The sequence below is a fragment of the Rana temporaria genome, chromosome 8 (genome assembly GCF_905171775.1).
Source record: "Rana temporaria chromosome 8, aRanTem1.1, whole genome shotgun sequence".
NCBI classification, from domain to species: domain Eukaryota; kingdom Metazoa; phylum Chordata; class Amphibia; order Anura; family Ranidae; genus Rana; species Rana temporaria.
The window spans coordinates 185,499,837-185,525,149 of NC_053496.1; the positions used below are offsets into that span (position 1 = coordinate 185,499,837).

General features: G+C 47.0%; 1 protein-coding gene across 1 annotated transcript; it reads right to left on the bottom strand.

The window, feature by feature from the left end:
* Window positions 1–3,802: 3,802 nt before the first annotated feature.
* LOC120909624 (oocyte zinc finger protein XlCOF6.1-like) lies at window positions 3,803–25,313 on the bottom strand. Its single transcript, XM_040321379.1, has 3 exons — window positions 25,281–25,313; window positions 20,562–20,667; window positions 3,803–4,969 (listed from the first exon to the last, which is right to left on the bottom strand). Exons 2-3 carry the CDS (start codon window positions 20,650–20,652, stop codon window positions 3,819–3,821), a joined length of 1,242 nt encoding a protein of 413 aa, XP_040177313.1. The 5' UTR covers window positions 20,653–20,667; window positions 25,281–25,313; the 3' UTR covers window positions 3,803–3,818.

Here is a 25,313-nt window from a genome sequence, read left to right on the forward strand (position 1 = left end):
TGGCTCCATCACTCCATACTCCTCATCCTCCTCTTTTATCTCTTTAACATAAACTTTGGAATCTCTCAGGTTTCCACTCTGAATATATAATAAAAATTAAATCAATGGTAACAATGCAGATAATGTACAGATCCTAATGATACTATCAGTGATTGTTCCTCATCTACCTGATGATGGTGGGGGATGGTGTGACCTTCCTGTGTGGAATCCCGGGAATACAGAGGACGGGGACATCTCTCTGGTGGGTTCCTGGTATTAGATGGTTCCATCATGTCTTTGTGTATAGCTGAATGCTTCTCCGTCATACCATACCCATTATCCTCCTCTTTATACTCTTCTTTAACAACAAGAGAATTATATTCCCCGAGGTTTCCACTCTAAATATATAATAAAACATTAATTTTAACAAACATGCTTGCTTATAAAATCAGAACGACCAATAATTGTTCCTCATCTACCTGATGATGATGGGGGATGGTGTGACATTCCTGTGTGGAATCCCGGGAATACAGAGGACGGGGACATCTCTCTGGTGGGTTCCTGGTATTAGGTGGCTCCATCATATCCTTGTGTCCTTCTGAAAACTCCTCCATCACTCCATACTCCTCATCCTCCTCTTTATACTCTTCTTTAACATCAACATTATCATCCCCGAGGTTTCCACTCTGAATATATAATAAAATATTCATTATAACAAACATGCTTGTGTATAAATCATAACCACCAATAATTGTTCCTCATCTACCTGATGATGGTGGGGGATGGTGTGACCTTCCTGTGTGGAATCCCGGGAATACAGAGGACGGGGACATCTCTCTGGTGGGTTCCCATTACTGGATCCATCTGTAGGAAACACACACACTGACTGAATACATTGTTTCTATGTGTTTATCAGATGATGGGGGATGTAGGTGGAGCCTCCGTACTGCTCTCTCCTTTACAATAAAGTCTCCTCTTACCCGGTGATGTGAGGGGCGGCTGATTGTCCATCATGACGTCCTTGTAGAGATCCTTGTGTCCCTCTAAATACTCCCACTCCTTCATAGAACGAAATGGCCGTTTCCGGTCCTTTTCTTCAGATGTGTTGCATTCCCATCATCATGTTCAGGCTCATGTAGATGCAGATCTTGTTATTGTTGTCTTTATTAAATGAACTTTGGTTAGGAAGAGAATATCTATTCCACCATTCTATATATGTGTGTATCATCATCTGCTGGAGATAAAAGACGTCACAGTGACTATGGAGGAAGAGGACGGACATGACGGGGGGTTACTGGGTGTAACTAGAAAATAAGATCTTGTTACCTCCTCTACTGCCAGTTCCAGCAATGTCGCCTCTCTTATTTCCTCCTGACTCACCTCTCACCCGGAACTTCCCATTTATACCAAAATTACATCCTGCCTGTGCTTGACATCACTTCCTGTCTTCCATAGAGATTCCTGTCTCTATGGTATAACTTAGATTACCATCTTGTGGAGATCAGAGGAACTGCAGCCCCGAGCAACCTCTCGTAGTGTGAACACAGCCTTGTGTTGTGGGTGTATGTACTGTACAGTTGTCCCCCGCAAAAAAAATGCCTATACGTACTGTAAATCACTGCCTCGTTCTTCTTTATGTAGCGTACGGTACTTTCGTGGATGCCATAATGGCGTGCTACTGTGGCAAGACTTTTTAGTTCCCGGAGCAAATCCAGTAGTTTAACCTTCTCCTGGAGTGTCTTAAACTTCTTCTGGCGCTTAGGTTCATTGCCAGAAGCTTTAGAAGGTGCAGGGCTTTTGGGCGGCATCTTAGGGCTTGAGGAAGAACAAAGCGGAAAACTAGGGTGCTCACGTGTCCCGGATTGCCTGGGACTGTCCCGCAATTGATGGAATGAAATAGAGGACACAGCCACCCCCTACTAACTACATTTCCGGAATTGGTTGCTAGGTCCGGCTCTGCCTGGCATCTTGCAACCAGTGACAATTTACTCTCAGACAGTGAGACTGGGAGCGAGGCCTGCGCCTAGTGCAGCACTGCTGTCCCCACCCACTTCTTACCCCCTACAGTGCTCAGTTTGCTTTAAAATTGTAAGTTTGGGACAATTTTTGCTCCTTACAGCTGCGTCACACCTTGTTTTCGCGGCGCGACCCTTTATCCCATGAACCTATTCATATACTTGGTTGCTCCTTATCGGTCTAGGGGTATTTGTTGAGATTTCACCGCTGGCCTTTCTTTTGTTACAGGTATTAAGCCATCTTTAGAGGAGTTATTTTACCCTTTGTATATACTATTGTATGCTGAAATATTCCTATTCTTCGACCCACTACCTCCAGTATTGTACAGACCTCGTACACTCGTGTAATTCTTGTTCTTCTTGTACATTGCAAAAGGAAAAGAGAAGAACATTTCCTCACACAAATCCGAAGGCCGACTTTTATTAACCAACTTACAAAGAATATCACAAGTTTTAAAATATATTTAGCTTAATTTGTTTTATATTAAAAATATGTATTATTATATTTACATTTTCATCAGGTAAATATGAAAGATTACATCTCAAAATGTCTTTCTTTCCACTTTCTACCAGCAGGTGGCGCTCTCCGAGTAAATGAAGCTTCCTGTGCAAGCGGATAACTGATCCACTAATATTATCAGTCCAGTCGTGTAGTCTGATCTCCCCTTCTCTTCATCCACAAGCAATATCTAGATCTTCTTTCACCATGAAGTCTTCCTTTAAAGAAGCTTTTGAAAATATGGAGAGAATAGATAACACTGCTAGAGGGACACCGAGTGTTTCTTCCATGATTAAGATCAGAGGAGCGCTCAGCCGCGTGTTTTCTGAGGTGTATATCAAGGTGAGCTTCTTCCCAGTGTGAGATCTCTGTTGTACGGCAAAATATGACCCACATAGAAGACATTTCCCAAAATCAGGACACTAATACACCTCGAGGGTTGTGTGTGATCTCCGATATTCCGTAAAATTGGACTACGAAAAACCTTTCCCACACTCAGGGCAGGAATACGGCTTCTCCCCCGTGTGAGATCTCTGATGTATGACAAAATATGTTCCATATAGAAGACATTTCCCACACTCAGCACACTAATACACCTCAAGGGTTGTGTGGGTTCTCTGATGTTTGGAAAGACAAGGGCCCAGATTCACATACCTCGGCGCATAGCAGAGCGGCGAGCACAGTATTCACAAAGCACCTGCTCCCAACGCTGAGCCTGCGTAACATAAATTCCTCGGCGTAAGCCCGCCTAATTCAAAGTAGGTGAAAGTGGGCGTGATTCATTTAAATGAACCATGACCCCATGCAAATGATGGGCCGAACGAACGGCGCATGCGCCGTCCCGTGGACGCTTCCCAGTGCGCATACTCAGAATCACGTCGGAACGAACACCTAAGATACGTCGAATGACTGAACGTAACCTACGCCCAGCCCTATTCACGTACTACTACGTAAACAACATAAAATACGACGGCTGTTCCGTCGTCCATACCTTTGCATGGGTTGCGCCTCCTTTATGCGGAATAACTTTACGCCGGACGTACGCCTTACGTAAACGGAGTATATTTCTGCGACGGGCGCAAGTACGTTCGTGAATCGGGGGATTTTCCTTTTTTGCAATGAGGCGGCCAGCGTAAATATCCGCCCACGATACGCCGGCGTAGGAAAGTTACGTCGGTCGGAGGAAGCCTATTTTCAGGCGTATCTAGTTCTGTGGGCACAGCGCATAGATACGACGGCGCACATTTACACTTACCCGACGTATCTTGAGATACGCCGCGTAAGTGTTACGTGAATCCAGGCCTCTATGTCTAGAATGACTGGGCCTATAAGAAAAATGTCCTCTCCCCCGTGTGAGATCTTTGATGTTTAACAAGGTTTGGTTTATGCATATAACATTTCCCACACTCGGGACAGGCATACGGCTTCTCGCCCGTGTGTGATCTCTGATGTCTGGAAAGAGTGAACTTCTCTGAAAAACGTTTCCCGCACTCATTACAGGAAAACAGCTTCTCCCCCGTGTGGGATCTTTGATGTTTAACCAGGTCTGTTTTATGCATATAACATCTCCCGCACTCTAGACACGCGTGCGGCTTCTCCCCAGTGTGAGATCTCCGATGTTTGGAAAGGCTGGAGCTCTCTGAAAAACATTTCCCGCACTCAGGGCAGGAATACGGCTTCTCACCTGTGTGAGATCTTTGATGTTTAACAAGGTCCGTTTTATGTTTATAACATTTCCCACACTCTGGACACTCATGAGGTTTCTCGCCAGTGTGAGACATTTGATGTTTGGAAAGACTGGACTTCTCTGAAAACAATTTCCCGCACTCGGGGCAGGGATACAGTTTCTCCCCGGTGTGAGTTCTTTGATGTTTACCAAGGTCCGATTTATTTGTAAAACCTTTCCCGCACTCAGGGCAAGGATGAGGTTTCTCTCCCGTGTGCAATCTCTGATGTATTACAAGCTGTGATTTATGCGTATAACATTTTCCGCACTCGGTGCAGGAATACGGCCTCTCACCCGTGTGGGTCTTCAGATGTGTGAAAAGATGGAACTTATGTGAAAAATATTTCCCGCACTCCGTGCAGGAATACGGTTTCTCGCCTGTGTGTATTCTGAGATGTCTGGAAAGATGGGACTTCTGTGAAAAAAACTTCCCGCACTCAGGACAGGAATAAAGCTTTTCACCCGTGTGAGATCTCTGATGTACAGGAGGAACTAATTCAGAGCTAAAACTTTCCCCCCATGTAGGAAAGGAAAACATCTCCTCCCCCTGAATCCCGGCCCCGCCCCTCACAGTACGAGGTCGCTCAGAGTCGGAGGGATTCCATGGTCTCTCCACACTGTGAAGTCCTCCATCCATAGTGGAGCTCATTGTCTTTTCTCCTCCACAATCTCCTGTGATGTCCTCATCTTCCATTTTACAAGCTGGAGATAAAGTGAGACGATCCTTTGAGGGTTTCTCCATGGCGTGTCCTGGAAAAATAGAAAAACATCATCAATAGATATGAGAGGGTTAGTTCACTTCCATCAAGATTCCATCTGGATCAGGTAGATATGAGTGAGGAGATGTTCTCTGTGGAGGTCCCAACCAGCTGGGACTCTTCCCCCCCATCAAAGAACCTTTGGTCCTCCTTCCAGATCACTTCTACATTTACACAGCCTTGTCAGGAGAGCAGGAACCAATGGGGACTGGACAGGGATGGGGCGTGCTCTTTACACAACCACAAGCCTAGGCACTGGGTCATGTGACCTCTGATAGACAAGAGGGGCAAAGGCTCAAAGGCTCAATCTGTGTTATCATATCTGTGCTACTGTAACTAGGAGTGACACACAACCCAATACTGCCAGCTGAACCCCAGGACCAGTATCACTACAGGGAGGGGACCATCATCAACCTATTATTGGCTGATATCACTCAGCTCCTGCCCTTCTCTGGACAAATCAGTGAGCAGTAACAGAGCAGAGATAAGAGAAGAATATATTATGGGTCACCTGTGCTTATCTCTGTAGGAGTGTCCTCCTCTATGAATGTCCTCGTCATTCCAGCCTCCTCTGTATATTGCTGATCATCCCTCACATACGTCTCTTCTGCGTCACACTCAGTTTTTATGTTCATCAGATCTTCACCCTAAACCAACAGAATGGCAGAAAATAACATTTGTAACATGGAAGTATTTATGATGTGAGATCACATAGAAAATATCATCTTGTAGAGTCCACACATCATCTCCACATGTCAGAGTGTTCAATCACTTTATGTTCCCGACCCTCAACTCCACCCACCTGATGATGGTGAGGGATGGTGTGACCTTCCTGCGTGGAATCCCCGGAATACAGAGGATGGGGACATCTCTCTGGTGGGTTCCTGGTATTAGGTGGCTCCATCATATCCTTGTGTCCCTCAGAAAACTCCTCCATCACTCCATACTCCTCATCTTCCTCTTTATACTCTTCTTTAGGAACAACATTATAAACCCCAAGATTTCCACTCTGAATATATAATAAAACATTCATTGTAATAAACATGCTGTGTATAAATCATAACCACCAATAATTGTTCCTCATCTACCTGATGATGGTGGGGGGTGGTGTGACCTTCCTGTGAGGAATCCCGGGAATACAGAGGACGGGGACATCTCTCTGGTGGGTTCCTGGTATTAGGTGGCTCCATCATATCCTTGTGTCCTTCTGAACACTCCTCCATCACTCCATACTCCTCATCCTCCTCTTTATACTCTTCTTTAACCACAATATTAAAATCCCCAAAGTTTCCACCCTGAATATAAAATAAAACATTCATTGTAACAAACATGCTTGTGTATAAATCACCACTGCCAAGGATTGTTAATCATCTACCTAGATCAGTGATGGGAAACCTTTGTACCACAGATGATTGGAAACTACATTTCCTATGATGCTCAACTACACTGCTGAGTGCATGAGCATCATGGGAAATGTAGTTCCAAAATATCTGGGGTTCACCATCACTGACCTAGACTGTGGACCATGGTCCAGATCCAGAATCCTATACGGACTGCCATAGCTACGCCATTAAGCTGTCTATGTGATTCGCTCTTCCCCATTAAACTGCTGTCATCTTTATAGCTAGGCAAAAGATGGGAGGGGTGGCAAATCTGGACAGAGGGCAGGAGCAGCACCACTTTTCGAGTTCAAGATTAGTTGCTAGGACGCAAGGTGGCCCTAGTAACCAACCACTAATTAACAGGAAAAGTTGGGAAGCTCCCGTCCTCCGTCCAGACCTGTCACACCTCACGCCCTCCGTCCAGGCCTGTCGCACCTCCCGCCCTCCGTCCAGACCTGTCGCACCTCCCGCCCTCCGTCCAGACCTGTCGCACCTCCCGCCCTCCGTCCAGACCTGTCGCACCTCCCGCCCTCCGTCCAGACCTGTCGCACCTCCCGCCCTCCGTCCAGACCTGTCGCACCTCCGTCCAGACCTGTCGCACCTCCCGCCCTCCCTCCAGACCTGTCGCACCTCCCGCTCTCCCTCCAGACCTGTCGCACCTCCCGCCCTCCGTCCAGACCTGTCGCACCTCCCGCCCTCCGTCCAGACCTGTCGCACCTCCGTCCAGACCTGTCGCACCTCCCGCCCTCCCTCCAGACCTGTCGCACCTCCCGCTCTCCCTCCAGACCTGTCGCACCTCCCGCCCTCCGTCCAGACCTGTCGCACCTCCCGCCCTCCGTCCAGACCTGTCGCACCTCCCACCCTCCGTCCAGACCTGTCGCACCTCCCACCCTCCGTCCAGACCTGTCGATACTATCAGTGATTGTTCCTCATCTACCTGATGATGGTGGGGGATGGTGTGACCTTCCTGTGTGGAATCCCGGGAATACAGAGGACGGGGACATCTCTCTGGTGGGTTCCTGGTATTAGGTGGCTCCATCATCTCCTTGTGTCCTTCTGAAAACTCCTCCATCACTCCATACTCCTCATCCTCCTCTTTATACTCTTCTTTAACATTAAAATTATCATCCCCGAGGTTTCCACTCTGAATATATAATAAAACATTCATTGTGACAAACATTCTTATGTATAAATTATAATTACTAATAATGGTTCCTCACCTACCTGATGATGGTGGGGGATGGTGTGACCTTCCTGTGTGGAATCCCGGGAATACAGAGGACGGGGACATCTCTCTGGTGGGTTCCCATTACTGGATCCATCTGTAGGAAACACACACACTGACTGAATACATTGTTTCTATGTGTTTATCAGATGATGGGGGATCTAGGTGGAGCCTCCGTACTGCTCTCTCCTTTACAATAAAGTCTCCTCTTACCCGGTGATGTGAGGGGCGGCTGATTGTCCATCATGACGTCCTTGTAGAGATCCTTGTGTCCTTCTAAATACTCCCACTCCTCCATGGAACGGAATGGCCGGTATATTTTCTTCAGTTGTGTCGCTTTTTCATAAACGACCTTCTCACCATATCAGTCTAATGGATTATATAACTGTTATTAGGTGTAGGGGGTGGTGAGTTAATTTAGATGTAGATTGGGATACATTTGTCTTTATTATATGAACTATGTGTGTATCATCATCTGCTGGAGATAAAAGACGTCACAGTGACTATGGAGGAAGAGGACGGACATGACGGGGGTTACTGGGTGTAAATAGGGAATAATATCGTTTTACCTCCTCAGCTGCCAGTTTCAACAATGTCTCCTCTCTACTTCCTCCCGACTCACCTCTCACCCCGAAGTTCCTAGTGACATCACTTCCTGTCTTCCATAGAGACTTCCTGTCTGGGTATAAGTGAGATCCCCATCTTGTGGAGCTCAGAGGAACTGCAGCCCCCGAGAAGCGTCTCATAGTGTGAACACGGCCTTGTGCTCTGTGTGTGTATGTACAGTATATCCTTATAGCATACCACCCAACATTTTGAGATGGGAATGAGGGACACCTACCAAAAAACATATGTAGGCATAGGACACACTCCCCTGCCATGCCCCCCTAAAGGATAATTAACAAAAAAAATGTCAAACAGGCTTTTTTTTTACCACTACTATTCCTTTATATTGACTATTGACAAATGAAGCAGTTTTGGATGTAAGGTTTAGCACTGGGAAACACTTTTTGAAATTTTATATACCGTTCAACTATATAGATCAGAGCAAAATGAGGGGGAAAGAGGGACATTGCTCCAAATCACGGACAGTCCCTCGAAATCCGGGACAGTTGGGATCTATGTTATAGATGGGGGTCATCTCCACTCCCACCAAGGGGGAGAGAAAGATATTACTTTGGTCTTGCAGCAAGATTGATTATAGATTTTGTCATGATTACCTTTAATTTTTCCCTTGATGAGACTTTGCGTCGGAGAAATTTGCTTGGATAAACCTACCTACCTTGATGAAAACCTTCCCATGTGGCTTGGCAAGCCCTGTGATGTCCCTATTCATCTATAGAAGGCTCAGGCGGGGTGTGAGGGCCATATGAAATGGTGGTGGGCCCAGATTCGGCCTGTGGGTCTATTGTTTGACACATGTGGCGTATAGAGTAGATGTTTTCACTAGAGGTAGACCGATATGGGTTTTCTCTGGCCGATGCCGATATTTAGAAATCTGGGCGGCCGATGGCCGATATATGATGCCGATTTTTGCGGCCGATATTTTAGGCCGATTTTTATTTTTTATTGGTGGCACTGGCTCGTGGCACTGGATGGCACTAATTGGCACTGGAAGGAAGATGGCAATAGCAGAAGGCACTTATTGGCACTGGCAGGTTGCACTGGATGGCACTGAAAGATGGTACTAGCAGGTGGCACTGATTGGCAGATAGCACTGGTTGATGGCACTGGCAGGTGGCACTGGGTGGCAATAGTTAGCACTGGTTGGCATTGGCAGGTGGCACTTATGGCTTTAGTTGGCACTGGTAGGTGGCACTGGATCGCACTGGCAGGTGGCACTTGATGGAAGGTGGCTGTTACTGGCACTGTATGGTGCCACTGGTATTGGCACTGGCAGGTGGCATTGGCGGATGGCACCGGATGGAAGGTGGCACTAATTGGCACTGGTATTGGCACTGGCAGGTGGCATTGGCGGATGGCACTGATGGAAGGTGGCACTAATTGGCACTGGATGGTGGCACTGGTATTGGCACTGGCATTGGCACTGATGGAAGGTGGCACTAATTGGCACTGGATGGTGGCACTGGTATTGGCACTGGCAGGTGGCATTGGCGGATGGCACTGGATGGTGGCGCTGGTATTGTTACTGGCAGATGGCAAGTGGCACTGGCAGGTGGCACTGGTGCAAAAAAATGGTGTCACCCCCCCTCAGTACAGACCCCCTCTCCCTCCAGTATAGACACCCCCCCTGCCCCCCGTAATACAGACACCAGAGCGGTGTGTGTCCCACGAGCGCGGGCCCCACCTCCTCTGTGGGCGTTAACAGAGGAGGGACGCCGCGCTGGGTGTACCAAGATGGCCGCGGCTCCGGAGCTAGGCCGAAGCCGCGGTCTTTTCTAATGCTGTGACCGCGGCGGCAATCCGCGTATTCGCGGATTGCCGCCGAGGCCACAGCATCAGGAAAGGCTCCGGAACCGTGGCATCGCTAGCGGGAATTGTAAAATATCGGCCCGATTTGGATAAAAATCGGCCGATGCCGATTTCTCCAAAACGGCCAAATATCGGCCGATATATCGGTCGACCTCTAGTTTTCACAGCATTAACCACTTCCCGTCCGGCCTATAGCAGAATGACAGCTGGGCGGAGGTTAATTTATCCTGACTGGGCATCATATGACGTCCAGCAGGGTAAGCCGCGATTGTGTGCAGCGTGGCGATTGGTGGTGTGGTGTGTCAGTCTAAAGCCTCGTACACAAGATCAGTCTATCCGATGAGAACGGTCTGATGGACCCTTGTCATCGGTTAACCGATGAAGCTGACTGATGGTCCGTCGCGCCTACACACCATCGGTTAAATAACCGATCGTGTCAGAACGCGGTGACGTAAAACACAACGACGTGCTGAAAAAAATTAAGTTCAATGCTTCCGAGCATACGTCGACTTGATTCTGAGCATGCGTGGATTTTTAACCGATGGTCGTGCCTACTAACGATCGGTTTTGACCTATCGGTTAGGAATCCATCCGTTAAATTTAAAGAAAGTTGGCTTTTTTTTAACCGATGGTTAAATAACCTATGGGGCCAACACACGATCGGTATTGACTGCTGAAAGCGGTCCATCAGACCGTTGTCCTCTGGTTAACCGATCATGTGTACGATCAGCTGTCTCCAATCACAGCTGATCACATCGGCTTTTCCTCTATCGCGTCTGACAGAAGCAATAGAGAGCCGATCGGTTGCTCTCCTGACAGGGAGGGGGGGCTGCACTGATTTATTATCAGTGCAGTCCCCCTGAGGATGCCACCAGAACCACCAGGGATGCCCACCAATGATAACCACCAGGTAGGGTTGCCACCTGTCCAGGATTCACCTGGACAGTCCGGGTTTTAAATCATCTGTCTGGGTATCAGGCAAACTGAAACCCGGACACATTATTCAGAATGGGCTGTGGCTCCCCAAGTAACCAAGATAGTCACACACAAATCTGTTGCCGCCCGGGTGCTGTGGGCGGCTGTCTGGGGGGCAGGTTTGGCATTACTGGGGGGCAGGGCGATGATGTCAGCAAGAGCAATTTGGCCGCACCCATTGTTTGTTGCGGCACACTATGGACACCGCAGTACTATTGGATTTTGGGCACCCAAAGGTGAGACTAAAAGACTTCAGGTGGGCCAGACTGTGGCCAGTGAGAGTAGGAAAGGTCCTGACAGTAGGTAAAAATTGTGCCCATTGTTTGTTTCCCCGAGAGTAATTGCGCCCCATTATTGGTGTAAGTTGCCCCATCGTTGATGTCATTGGGCCCCATCATTGGTGTCAATTGGAGGAATTGTGCCCCATCATTGATGTCATTGGGCCCCATTGTTATCGTCATTGGGAGGAATTATGGGCCAGATCCACAAAGAGCCGGCGTAACGTAATTTTTTCCATTTAAGTTACACTGCCTTAAAATTGCCCGATCCACAAAGCACTTACCTAGAAATTTTCGGCTGTGTAACTTAAATTCCGCCGGCGCAAGGCGTTCCTCTTCAAATGGGGGCGATTCCCATTTAAATTAGGCGTGCTCCCGCGCCGGCCGTACTGCGCATGCTCGTGACGTAATTTTCCCGACGTGCATAGCGCAAAATTACGTTACGCCGAGCTTTGTGGATCGCGTCGGGTCAATAAAGTTGCGTCGGGAAAAAAAAAAGATACGGCGGGAAATTTTTTTTTTAAAACCAAAAAAAAAACGCGTCGCTGGACAGAAGGGTCTGCTTTTACAAGGTGTAAACAGTTTACACTTTGTAAAAGCAGCCCTAATTTTACACATGCAACTTAATACTTACAGAGAAAAAACGAAGCGTAAAAGCTTTGTGGATCTCCGTAAGTGCTAATTTGCATACCCGAAGCAGCATTTCGACACAAAATGCCCCCAGCGGCGGATGCGGTACTGCATCCTAAGATCCGGCAGTGTTATGCCGCGTACACACGGTCGTTTTATGTGATGAAAAAAAATGACGTTTTTAAAAACGTCACTTTAATTGACCGTGTGTGGGGGAAAACGTCGTTTTATGTCTTCTAAAAAACGACCCAAAAAAATTGAAGCATGCTTCAATTTTATGTGTCGTTTTTCAAAACGTCAACTTTTACTTCACAGAAATTGACCGTGTGTAGCAAAAACGTCGTTTAAAACAACGTTTTTTCACCCGCGCATGCCCAGAAGCTACTTATGAAGCGAGCTTCAATGGAAAAAGTGGTGAGAACGTAACCTCACTTTGCTAGAACATTGTGAGAAAAACGATGGTGTGTAGGCAACTTCGTCTTTGAAAATTGAAGTTTCAAAAACGTCGTTTTTTACTTCACAGAAAATGTCGTTTTTTTTCATCACATAAAGTGATGGTGTGTACGGGGCATTAGGCTCTAATCACATGTCGGATCTTCTGTCTATCTCTTGGAAACTGATTCTGTGGATCAGTTCCAAAGATAGAAACAGGGATACGCAGGCGGAACAGCAGATCCGCCTGCGTATCTCTTTTGAGGATCTGGCCCAATGTCCCTTCCATTGGTGTCAGTGGGGGGAATTATGCCCTACTGTATCAGTGGATAAAATAATACCCCAAGGGCTGGGTAAAAGCAAGCAAAGGGCTGCATCTGGCCCCCGGCCCTCAGTTTGTAGAACCACTGCTATAGACGGAAACTCCACAGAGGAAACTTTCATGAGCTGGTCATGCTGTAAGGTGACATAAGGTAGGCCTCAATATTTCAAGTTCTGAGCTACTATTTAGGCCTTAAGAGTTACCCGTCACCAGTTGCCCCACCCAATCCCTACCCTGCCCCACCCATCTCCATACCATTGCAGGGCGGAAGCGACGTCAAAACATCACTTCCACTCATAGCTATTAACCACTTACATCTGCATTGATGGGCACTGAAGCTGCACTGATAAGGCTGCATTGGTGGGCACTAATGAGGCTGCACTGATGGGCACTGATAGGCTTCAATTGATGGGCACTGATGGCCACAGATAGACTGCATTGATGGGCACTAATGAGTGCCAAGAGCTTCTCCAATAGCCGCCATTTGCTCTGCTGTACCACCCCCTCTGCACCGCCCCATATGCTCTTCACTGCCCACAGGGGTCCCTGGGTGGGGGGGGGGCAACACGGCACACTTGGGGGCACAGTAATGATTTTGCACCCCCCCTAAATGTTGCACCTGGGGCAAGAGTACCAGATGCCCCCCCCCCATGCCACTGCAATCCGGGGACAGTGTCCTCAATCTGTCCCTGGGAAAATGGGCATTGTCTGGTTACCCTACATTACAGGACCTGTTCTTCTGATACACCATGTACTGCCATGCACCCCTTAGAATAACTGCAGGCCAGGCTTGACACAGTTAACTGGTTTACTGAAGATTCAGCAACAATGTTCAACAGCACTGCATACATGAAACAGAGCCCAGACCTAACTAACTAAGGCAGGCTGCCCAGGTTCACACCTTCCATAGAAACAAAGTCCATTCAGCAAAAGTTCAAAGATGGTAGGTTCCTAGTCCAGGGAGAATCCTAGCAGGGTGACCCAGAAGGGGTGGAGTGGCATGTGCTCCAGTAGGGCTAAATGGTGCCGCAGCCTTCCTCTGTAAATCCCATGTGGAAGAGGGCGTGCTCTGAGCTCTCCCCTGGTATTTATGTGGTTTACAGCAGGTGGCAGGACTCAGACAGTTCAGGAAAAGTCTAGACATAGTTAGCCCCTTCCCCTCCCAGGCAGCCTGTAACTGTCTGTATAACCACACAGTGCAATGAATACAACAGTAAAAATGTATTTAATGGACCCCCACATGCACCTGCTTACAAGAAAGATACTTGTGTGAAAAATGTCAAAGCCAGCAGGTTGGTGCCATTGTTACACACCACCTGGACTGGCACAAGCCGACAGGAGGGAAACTACCTCCCAGCTTGCCTGTCCCTGGAGAACCGTCAGAATCTATGGTCCAGTGTAGCTCCTGTCCTCAAGGCATACCAGATACAGATCAGCATGACATAATTTTTCTGATGAGTCATTGACTCAAGCCATTAGGAAGGTGGGAGAGATGGCCGCGCTTTCACTGGCACCAAGATATTGGGTGGCACCACTACCTCCAGTTCTGTGCTTTATCCTGCGTCCTTTTCAGCCACTATTCTTTTTGCCCAGTGTGCCTTGAAGGTGATATACAGTTCCTGTCCATGTTTGCTGGACCCAGAAATACCAGCAACTTGCCGGGCAGAATGGGAGACGTTGATGTTTTCAGTGATGAGAATGTAGTTGGTGTTCCAGAAACACGGCTTGACTCCTCACAAGACCGGGCTGTTTTTATTCATGCTGCTTCTCTTGTTTAGAGGGACACGGGACATAGAAAAGATGGAGGGGGTTCCTCTATGTTAGATGTGATGTGAAAGTGAAGAAAGATGATCTTGTGGTTAGAGATGTGGTTGGTGTTCCAGAAACACGGCTTGACTCCTCACAAGACCGGGCTGTTTGTTTTTTAATGCCGATCCTCTTGTTTAGAGGGACACAGGACATAGAGAAGATGGAGGGGGGTTTCTCTATGTTAGATGTGATGTGAACGTGAGGAAGAAAGATGTTCTTGTGGTTGGAGGTAGTGATGGTGCGGATGAGGAATTACCAGTGGAATGAGAGATGGAAAATTGAATGTGGTTGGTGTTCCAGAAAAACGGCTTGGCTCCTCACAAGACTGGGCTGTTTATATTCATGCTGATCCTCTTGTTTAGAGGGACACGGGACATAGAAAAGATGGAGGGGGGTTCTCTATGTTAGATGTGATGTGAAAGTGAAGAAGAAAGATGATCTTGTGGTTGGAGATGTGCTTGGTGTTTCAGAAACACGGCTTGTCTCCTCACAAGACTGGGCTGTTTGTATTCATGCCGATTCTCTTGATTAGAGGGACACGTGACATAGAAAACATGAGGGGAGGTTCCTCTATGTTAGATGTGATGTGAAAGTGAATAAGAAAGATGATCTTGTGGTAAGGGATGTGGTTGTTGTTCCAGAAACACGGCTTGACTCCTCACAAGACTGGGCTGTTTGTATTGATGCCGATCCTCTTGATTAGAGGGACACGGGACAAAAAAAAAGATGGAGGAGGGTTCCTCTATATTAGATGTGATGTGAAAATGAGGAAGAAAGATGATCTTGTGGTTGGAGGTAGTGATGGTGCGGATGAGGAATTACCGGTGGAATGATAGATGGAAAATTGAATGTGGTTGGTGTTCCAGAAACACGGCTTGACTCCTCACAAGACTGGGCTGTTTGTATTCATGCCGATCCTCTTATTTAGAGGGACACGGAACATAGAAAATATGGAGGGGGGTTCTCTATGTTAGATGTGATGTGAAAGTGAGGAAGAAAGATGATCTTGTGGTTGGAGGTGGTGATGGTGCGGAGGAGAAATTACGGGTGGAATGATAGATGGAAAATTGAATGTGGTTGGTGTTCCAGAAACACGGCTTGACTCCTCACAAGACTGGGCTGTTTATATTTATGGTAAACCTCTTGTTTAGAGGGACACGGGACATAGAAAAGATGGAGGGGGGTTTCTCTATGTTAGATGTGAACTGAAAGTGAGGAAGAAAGATGATCTTGTGGTTGGAGGTGGTGAAGGTGCAGAGGAGGAATTACGGGTGGAATGATAGATGGAAAATTGAATGTGGTTGGTGTTCCAGAAACATAGCTTGGCTCCTCACAAGACTGGGCTGTTTGTATTCATGCCGATCCTCTTGTTTAGAGGGACACGGGACATAGAAAAGATGGAGGGGGGGTTCTCTATGTTAGATGTGATGTGAAAGTGAGGAAGAAAGATGATCTTGTGGTTGGAGGTGGTGATGGTGCGGAGGAGGAATTACGGGAGGAATGATAGATGGGTCTATGAACTGATGGACTTATCATTGGAGTCTACTACAGACGTCATGAGATTTATGAGAAGAGGGAGATTCAGCTGTTCCAACAAGTACAAAACGATAAAACCAAACTACTAAGACACAAGATTAAGACTAAAACTAAAACCTACAGGATGGGCCTTACTTGTAGTGTTAGAAAAAAGAATAAAGGAAAAGAACATTTCATCATACAGATCTGAAGTCCAACGTTTATCAATCAACTTACAAAGAATATCGTGAGAACTATGAACTATTTCCTCTACATTTGTTTCATGCTAAAATGTGTTAATACTTTTACATTTATAATAGCTAAATATGAAATGTTACATATAAAAATGTCATATTTTCCACTTTCATGCAGCAGGTGGCGCTCTCCAAATGAAGCTGCCTTTGCAGGATGATAACAGCTGCACTGAAATGACCAGTCCTGTCTCGTAGTCTGATCTCCCCTTCTCGTCATCCACAAGCAATATCTAGCTGCTCCCTCAAGATGATGTCTTTCTATGAAACTTCTGCAGGGGAGATCAGACTACACAGCTAGAGGGACCCAACCAGCAGTGACACCCCCTCCTTCTCTCTCCTAGCAGAACTTTGAAGTCTTTAGTGATCTCGGATTTCCTTATAAAGTGTTTCTTCCATGATAGAGATCAGAGGAGCGCTCAGCCACGTGTTTTCTGAGGTGTAGATCAAGGTGAGCTTCTTCCCAGTGTGAGATCTCTGATGTACGGAAAAATCTGATCCATATAGAAGACATTTCCCGCACTCAGGATACTAATACACCTTGAAGGGTTGTGTGGGTTCTCTGATGTTCGGTAAAATAGGACTTCTATGAGAAACATTTCCCACACTCAGGGCAGGAATACGGCTTCTCACCTGTGTGAAATCTCTGATGTACGACAAAATACGGTCCATATAGAAGACATTTCCCGCACTCTAATACACCACAGTTTTTTTGGGGGGTTATGTGATGTTTGGTAAGATAAGACTTCTGCGAAAAACATTTCCCGCACTCAGGACAAGAAAACGTCTTCTTCCCAGTGGGAGATCTCTGATATACAGTAAAATTGGATTCGTATAGAAGACATTTCCCGCACTCAGGACACTAATACAGCTTGGGGGGTTTTGTGGGTTCTCTGATGTTTAGTAAGATAAGACTTCTGCGAAAAGGATTTCCCGCACTCAGGACAAGAAAACGTCTTCTCCCCAGTGTGAGATCTCTGATATACAGTAAAATTGGATTCGTATAGAAGACATTTCCCGCACTCAGGACACTAATACAGCTTGGGGGGTTTTGTGGGTTCTCTGATGTTTAGTAAGATAAGACTTCTGCGAAAAGGATTTCCCGCACTCAGGGCAGGAATACGGCCTCTCTCCGGTGTGAGATTTTTGATGTACAACAAGGTTGGTTCTATGCATGTAACATTTCCCGCACACTAGGCAGGCATACTTCTTCTCGCCACTGTGAGTTCTCCGATGTTTGGAAAGACTGGAGCTCTCTGTATAACATTTCCCGCACTCGGGGCAGGAATACGGCTTCTCCCCAGTGTGAGATCTTAGATGTATGACAAGGTCGGATTTATTGATGTAACATTTCTCACACACTGGACAGGAATACGGCTTCTCCCCACTGTGAGAGCTCTGATGCCTGGCGAGTCTGCACTGCTCTGAAAAACACTTCCCGCACTCAGAGCAGGAATACTGCTTCTCCCCCGTGTGATATCTTTTATGTTTTACAAGGTTTGATTTCTGCGAAAAACACTTGCCGCACTCTGGGCAGGAATACGGCTTCTCCCCCGTGTGGGATCTCTGATGAATAATAAGCACTGATTTATGTGTATAACATTTTCCGCAGTCGGGGCAGGAATAGGGCTTCTCCCCCGTGTGAGATAATTGATGTTTGACAAGTTCCGATTTCTGCGCAAAACGCTCCCCGCACTCCGGGCAGGGGTACGGCTTCTCCCCCGTGTGAGATCTCAGGTGTATAACAAGTACCGATTTCTGCGTATAACATTTCCCACACTCGGGGCAGGTAAACGGCTTCTCCCCCGTGTGGGATCTTTGATGTTTAACCAGTTCCGTTTTCCTTGAAAAACTTTTGCCGCACTCTAGGCAGGAATGCGGCTTCTCGCCCGTGTGAGATCTTTGATGTATAACAAGTATCGATTTATGTCGATAAGATTTCCCACACTCTTGGCAGGAATACGGCCTCTCCCCCGTGTGTAGTCTCAGATGTCTGGAGACGAGGTGCTTCCGCGAAAAACATTTCCCGCACTCGGGGCAGGAGTGAAGCTTTCCGCCAGCGTGGGATTTCTGGTGTGCTTTAAGACTTAATTTAGTTGGGAAACTTTCCCCACAATCGGGATAGGAACATTTCTTTTCCCCTTGAGAATCGGGACCGCCCCACACAGTGCGAGGTTGCTCGGAACCAGAGGGATTCCAGGGTCCCATGCTGTAAAGTCTTCCATCCATGTGTGAGCTCATTGACTTTTCTCCTACACGACCCCATGAGATGTCCTCATTCTCCGTTATACAATATGGAGAAAAAGTGAGAAGATCCTTTGAGGGATTCTCCATGGCGTGTCCTGAAAAAAAAAAGCGCAATAGATTGGAGACTTGCATACAGTGCAGATTGTGTAAGTAAGGTTTTTACGGTGTGCATACTAGGACATAGATCCAGAAAAATATGTTAAAAGAAAGGCATTTACCATTTAACATTAGTTAAAAAATATATAAAAACAATATAGTACAGTGATTATGGGTACAGCAAGTTAGATGTAGTTCCCAACATGTTTCGCCCTCAAGCTGGGCTTCCTCAGGGGAATGCTGTCCATTTAGGGGAACAAACCTTCCCAGGATTTAGGACAAAATTATATAAACTGCAATCAATGGAGATCCAAGGATTCTAGAAATGCCACCACAAGCCAAGGGCTGCAGGTGACCATAGGGGGCATTTAACCACTTCAGCCCCGGAAGAATTGGCTGCCCAATGCGATTCAGCACTGCCTCGCTTTAACTAACAATTGCGCGGTCGTGCGACGTTGCAACCAAACAAAATCTACGTCCTTTTTTGCCCACACATAGAGCTTTCTTTTGGTGGTATTGGATCATCTATGAATCAATGGTGGAGAAGGTTCTGGGGGAATCAATGGTGGAGAAGGTTCTGGGGGAATCAATGGTGGAGAAGGATCTGGGAAAATCAATGGTGGAGAAGGATCTGGGGGAATCCATAGTGGAGAAGAATCTGGGGGAATCCATGGTGGAGAAGGATCTGGGGGAATTAATAGTGAAGAAGGATCTGAGGAAATCAATGGTGGAGAAGGATTTGGGGAAATCCATAGTGCAGAAGGATCTGGGGGAGTCAATGATGGAGAAGGATCTGGGGGAATCAATGGTGGAGAAGGCTCTGGGGAATCCATAGTGGAAAAAGATCTGGGGGAACCAATGGTGGCATATAATCTGTGGGAATCAATGGTGGAGAAGGATCTGGGGGAGTCCATAGTGGAGGAGGATCTGGGGGAATCCATAGTGGAGGAGGATCTGGGGGAATCCATAGTGGAGAAGGATCTGGTGTTTTGGTTGATCATAAGCTTAATAATAGCATGCAATGCCAAGCTGCAGTTTCCAAAGTGAGAAAAGTCCTCTCTTGCATTAGGAGAGGTGTGGACTCCAGAGAGAGAGAATCATCCATAGTGGAGAAGGATCTGGGGAAACCAATGGTGGAGAAGGATCTGGGGAAACCAATGGTGGAGTATAATCTGTGGGAATCAATGGTGGAGAAGGATCTGGGGGAATCAATGGTGGAGAAGGATCTGGGGGAATCAATGGTGGAGAAGGATCTGGGGGGATCCGTAGTGGAGAAGGATCTGGGGGGGATCCGTAGTGGAGAAGGATTTGGGTGTTTTGGTTGATCATTAGCTCAATAATAACATGCAATGCCAAGCTGCGGTCTCCAAAGTGAGGAAAGTCCTTTCTTGTATAGAGAGGTATGGACTCCAGAGACAGAGATATCATCTGTATAAATCATTAGTAAGACCTCATCTGGAATATGCAGTTCAGTTTTGGGCTCCAGTTCTCAAAAAAGGATATCGGGGAACTGGAGAAAGTGCAGAGAAGGGCAACCAAACGGATAAGAGGCATGGAGGAGCTCAGCTATGAGGAAGGATTAGATGAAGAGGAGAAGAGGAGATTATGGGACAATATGATTACCATGTAAAAATACATAAGGACTGTATCTGGGGGGCACCATTAACTTCAGGGGGGGTTCAAGATTCTGATAAGCCCCCTGTCTACAGACCCTCACAACCAGGGAGCCGGGGCTGTGGGGGAACAGGCACTTGTCTTCATCAATATTGGGACAAGGTTCTTCATCAGGGGCCAGAATGGCTCAGGAGGGGAGAGAAGGCAACACTTGTTCTCCTCACTTTCCTGGCCAGCCTGGCTGCATGCTTGGATAGGGGGTCTCGTATGTTGTTTTGGGAAGGTACCCCATGCTTTTTTCTGGCACTTTTAAGGGCCTGGTATGAATTATGCAGTAACAGAGCAGAGATAAGAGAAGAATATATTATGGGTCACCTGTGCTGATCTCTGTAGGAGTGTCCTCCCCTATGATTGTCCTCGTAATTCCAGCCTCCTCCGTCTCTTCTTCGTCATCCTCAACTTTCATAATCAGATCTTCAACCTAAACCAACAGAATGGCAGCAAATAACATCTGTAACATAGAAGTATTTTATGACATGGGATCACAGATGTAGCACCCTCCTAGGTAGGTGCTAGGATAGTTAGGTAAGTGTTGGTGTTCGATAGTTGAATTTAGTTGCCACGTTGTAGTCGGTGTGGCTGTAATGTGGCTGCATACTCTGTCTCCCTGTAATCAGTGAGTGGTGATCGTCTAGCTGGGTCTGATCTGTGTGCTCTGCTGCTGCCAGTCTGCCTGATAGTTCCCTCTGTATCCAGGTAACTTGAGAAGTTTCCGGATGATAGGTGTGGAGATAGGCAGTATGAATATTGATACAGGCCTGGCCTATCCCAGAGAGGCAGGCTCTGAAGATGGGCTAGGAGCCTGTATTTATTCTTGGAGCTCAAAGAGCTATGGGTCTTGTCCCAGTGTGGATTAGTTCAACCTGAAGGGGAGGGGCATGCTGCCCTCTCAGGAATAGGCTGCCATGAGGAGGCCTCAGGTGGGCGACCCGTGGGAGAGACTCCGTGCTTAGAAGAAGCTGACTGTGGGGAGACTGTCCTTATTCTTGGAGCTCAAAGAGCTCTGAGTCTTGTCCCAGTGTGGATTAGTCCAGAATGGGGGGGGGGGGTATGCTGACACCGCGCCAATCCTGAGGACACCGCACCGGTCCTGAGGAGCTGCGGTAGGAGTTTTTAGGCAAGGTCACGGCTTCGGCCTAGTCCGCGAGGCCGGACGCCACAGACTAGGCCGAAGCCATGGCCTCGCCTAAAGACTCCTGACCGCAGCTCCCCCGCACCGGCGGTGACACCGCTCTGGTCATGAGGAGCTGCGGGCAGGAGTTTTTAGGCGAGCCCGCGGCTTCGGCCTAGTCTGTGGCGTCCGGCCTCGCGGACTAGGCCGAAGCCGCGACCTTGCCTAAAAACTCCTGCCCACAGCTCCTCAGGACCGGCGCGATGTCCATCAAAAAAAAAAAACTCGATTAGAATCGTGAATCGAGTTTTTTTTTTTTAATCGATGATTTTTTTTTTGGAGGGGGGGGGAATCGTCCAGCTCTAGTTCACGTAATATGACAAGCGCTTTCTTGGGATAAAATTGTGTATTGTATCCATGTGTCCTTAGGCCTTGTGTGTACAGACATTGGAAAGATCTTGGGGACCTTGTGCTCTAGCTGCTCCTCTGGTGCCTTGTGATCAGCTGTGGGTCCATTAAAGGGGACACCGGCTGGTGTCCTGAAGAGCTCTGTCCAGATATTTGTCCACCAAACAGAAGGGACTTTGCTCTACTACTTAAGCTACAGGAAGATTAGGGCCCGGATTCACAAAGCACTTACGCCGACGTATCTCCAGATACGCCGCGTAAGTGCAAATATGCGCCGTCGTATCTATGCGCCGTGCCCACAAACTGAGATACGCCTAAAAACAGGCTACATCCGACCGTCGGAACTTGTCTACGCCGGCGTAGAGTGGGCGCATATTGGCCCTCCCATTGATTTTCTATTCACATATGCAAATGAGGGAGATACGCCGATACACAAACGTACGTCTGTCCGACGCAGTGCGCGTAAAGTCATACGTTCGGCGTAAAGTTATGCCCCATAAAGGAGGTGTAACTCAGCAGCATCCATGCAAAGGGCTGCACCAGGGAACACAAGCCGATGTATTTTACGTAGGACGTGAATATGACTAGGCGTAGGTTACGTTCACGCCGTAGGCAGTGATCTGGCGTATCTTAGGGAGTAGTTCCGACGTGATTCTGAGCATGCGCACTGGGATGCGTCCATGAGAAGGCGCATGCGCCGTTCGCTATAAGTAGCTGTCTGCCGCTCGGCCCATCATTTGCATAAGGGTCTCGCCTCATTTGCATGGCTCACGCCCACTTCCACCTACGCTCCAGCTTACGCCTAGGAAACCCAGCGCAGTTTTGGCAGCACTGGCTTTGTGAATTCAGTGCTTGCCTCTCTGCGCTGCGTCGGCGTAGCGTACAGGAGATACGCTACAGCGGCATAAATGTGCGCGAGTGTCTGAATCCGGGCCTTCAGTTGTACATACTTCTCATTCTTGGAGGATCCCACCACTTCCCTCATCCCTATCCGAGTTTTCCAAGGATAAAAACAACGTCCCCTAGACTGGTCTTTGGAGAAAGAGTGAATGAGCCCGCTGTGTGTCTGGGTGCGGGACTGAAGTTGGGAAGACCTGGATAAGTGATTCCTAGACATGTGCACACTGAAATATTCCGTTTCGGATTTTCATTTTCGTCCAAATTTTTTTCTTATATTTAGTTACTCCCGAAATTCGTTTTTATTTATTTTGTTTCGTACAAAAATATGAATTTGTCCGAAAATCCAAATTAATTAAGGTCAAATCTGTCATTGAAGGCTTATGGTGTCTGTCGAATGTTCTAAGAAGATTCGACGAAGCAGCTAAACTGTACGACACCGCGATCGTACATTCCCGGTCGAATGTTCCGCCTACAAGCTATAGAAGAATTCTAATGTTGTATGACACTAGTAATAATTATATTTATGAATTAGTATTACTAGTCAACCTAGTCAACTTGTATTTCACCTGAAGTTATTTGTGTTTTTTTTGCATTCCGAAATTTTTTCCTGGCAGTTGAAATTTTAGTTGGTCTACCTAACCGTGGTTTGGTTTCACCAGAACCCTAATTTTCCACTTCTTGATTAGAGTTTGGACACTGCTGATTGGCATTCTCAATTCCTTGGATATCTTTTTATATTCCTTTCTTTTTTTGGCCTATGGGCCGAACATTTGACCGGAAATGTACGTTTGCAGCTTCGTACAGTTTAGCTGCTCCGTCAAATCTTCTTAGAACTTTCGACAGACACCATAAGCCTTCAATGACAAATTCGACGTTTGTATGTTTTTCGCTGCTTCGTCGAATCTTCGTCGTTCATGTCGAATGGTCTACCCCAACACTATCTCTATAATGTTGAATCTTTTCCCTCTATGTCGAATCTTTCCTCTCTATGTAGCATAATCTTGGACTAATATAGCTAGATTCACATAGAGTTAGGTAGATCAGTAGATACGCCGACCTAACTCGGAATCTGCGCCGACCTAAGTTTAAGTGTATTCTCAAACAGAGATACACTTAAACCTATCTAAGATACGACGGCTTGCGCCGTCCTATCTTAGGGTGCAATATTTAGGCTGGCCGCTAGGTGGCGCTTCCATTGCGGTCGGCGTAGAATATGTAAATCACTAGATATGCCTATTCACGAACGTACGCCCGGCCGACGCAGTACAGATACGCCGTTTACGTAACGCTTTATCAGGCCTAAAGTTATTCCATCAAATAGTTGGAATAGTAATGTTAAAGTATGGCCGCCGTTCCCGCTTCGAAATTCGAAAATTTTACGTCGTTTGTGTAAGTCGTCCGTGAATAGGGATTTACGTCCACGTTGAAATCAATAGGACCGTGCTGTGTACTTAGCCGCAATGCACACTGGGTTATGTAGGCGGACGGCGCATGCACCGTTCCAAAAAAACGTCAATAACGTCAGGTCAAAGCATATTATCATAAAACACGCCCCCTCAGCCTATTTTGAATTAGGCACACTTGCGCCCGCGCATTTACGCTACGCCACCGTAAGTTAGGAGGCAAGTACTTTGTGAATACAGTACTTGCCTCTCTGACTTAAGGCGGCGTAGCGTAAATACGATACGCTACGCCGCCTTAAAGTTGCGCGCCCCTACCTGAATCTAGCTAATAGAGTTAAGGTTAGGCACATTCGACCACAGATTCGATAGACACAGATTGCTATTGTCAACGTCATGTCGAATCTCCTATCTATATCGAACTGTTGTCGCAACGAAAACGAAACTAAAGCATTTTTTATGTCGGATCTTTCGGACTTCGGATTCTGTCCGTTTGTTTTCGTTTGTTAAAACGATAACGAAAATACCCGAAATTCGGACGAAAATGAATGCACATGTCTAGTGATTCCTATGGGAGAAGCGAAACACATAGAAAATATCATCTTGTAGAGTCAGAGTGTTCAATCACTTTATGTTCCCGACCCTCAACTCCACCTACCTGATGATGGTGGGGGATGGTGTGACCTTCCTGTGTGGAATCCCGGGAATAAAGAGGACGGGGACCTCTCTCTGGTGGGTTTCTACCAGGTGGCTCCATCATAATGTTCTTGTATCCATCTAAAAGCTCGTCCATCACTCCATACTCCTCATCCTCCTCTTTAACAACAATATTATAATCCCCGAGGTTTCCACTCTAAATAAATAATAAAACATTCGTTGTAACAAACATGCTTGTGTATAAATCATAACTATTCATAATTGTTCCTCATCTACCTGATGATGGTGGGGGATGGTGTGACCTTCCTGTGTGGAATCCCCGGAATACAGAGGACGGGGACATCTCTCTGGTGGGATTAAGCTGGATGACCCCACCATGTTCTCCCAGTACAGATCCTTGGGTCCCATTGGAAAGTTTGGCTTGTTGAACGCACCATCGTCATTAACTTCCTCTTTTATCACAATGTTCTTCGTATATAATAAAAAATGACATCAATGGTAACAATGCAGATAATGTACAGATCCTAATGATACTATCAGTGATTGTTCCTCATCTACCTGATGATGGTGGGGGATGGTGTGACCTTCCTG

What these genes read in the sequence shown, in the direction of transcription:
- LOC120909624 (XM_040321379.1), bottom strand. Translation starts at nt 20,652, where the DNA reads ATGAAAGTTGAGGATGACGAAGAAGAGACGGAGGAGGCTGGAATTACG. An exon ending in TCCTACAGAGATCAGCACAG is followed by an intron (nt 4,970 to 20,561) that starts GTGACCCATAAT and finishes CTATTTTTCCAG; the next exon opens with GACACGCCATGGAGAAACCC.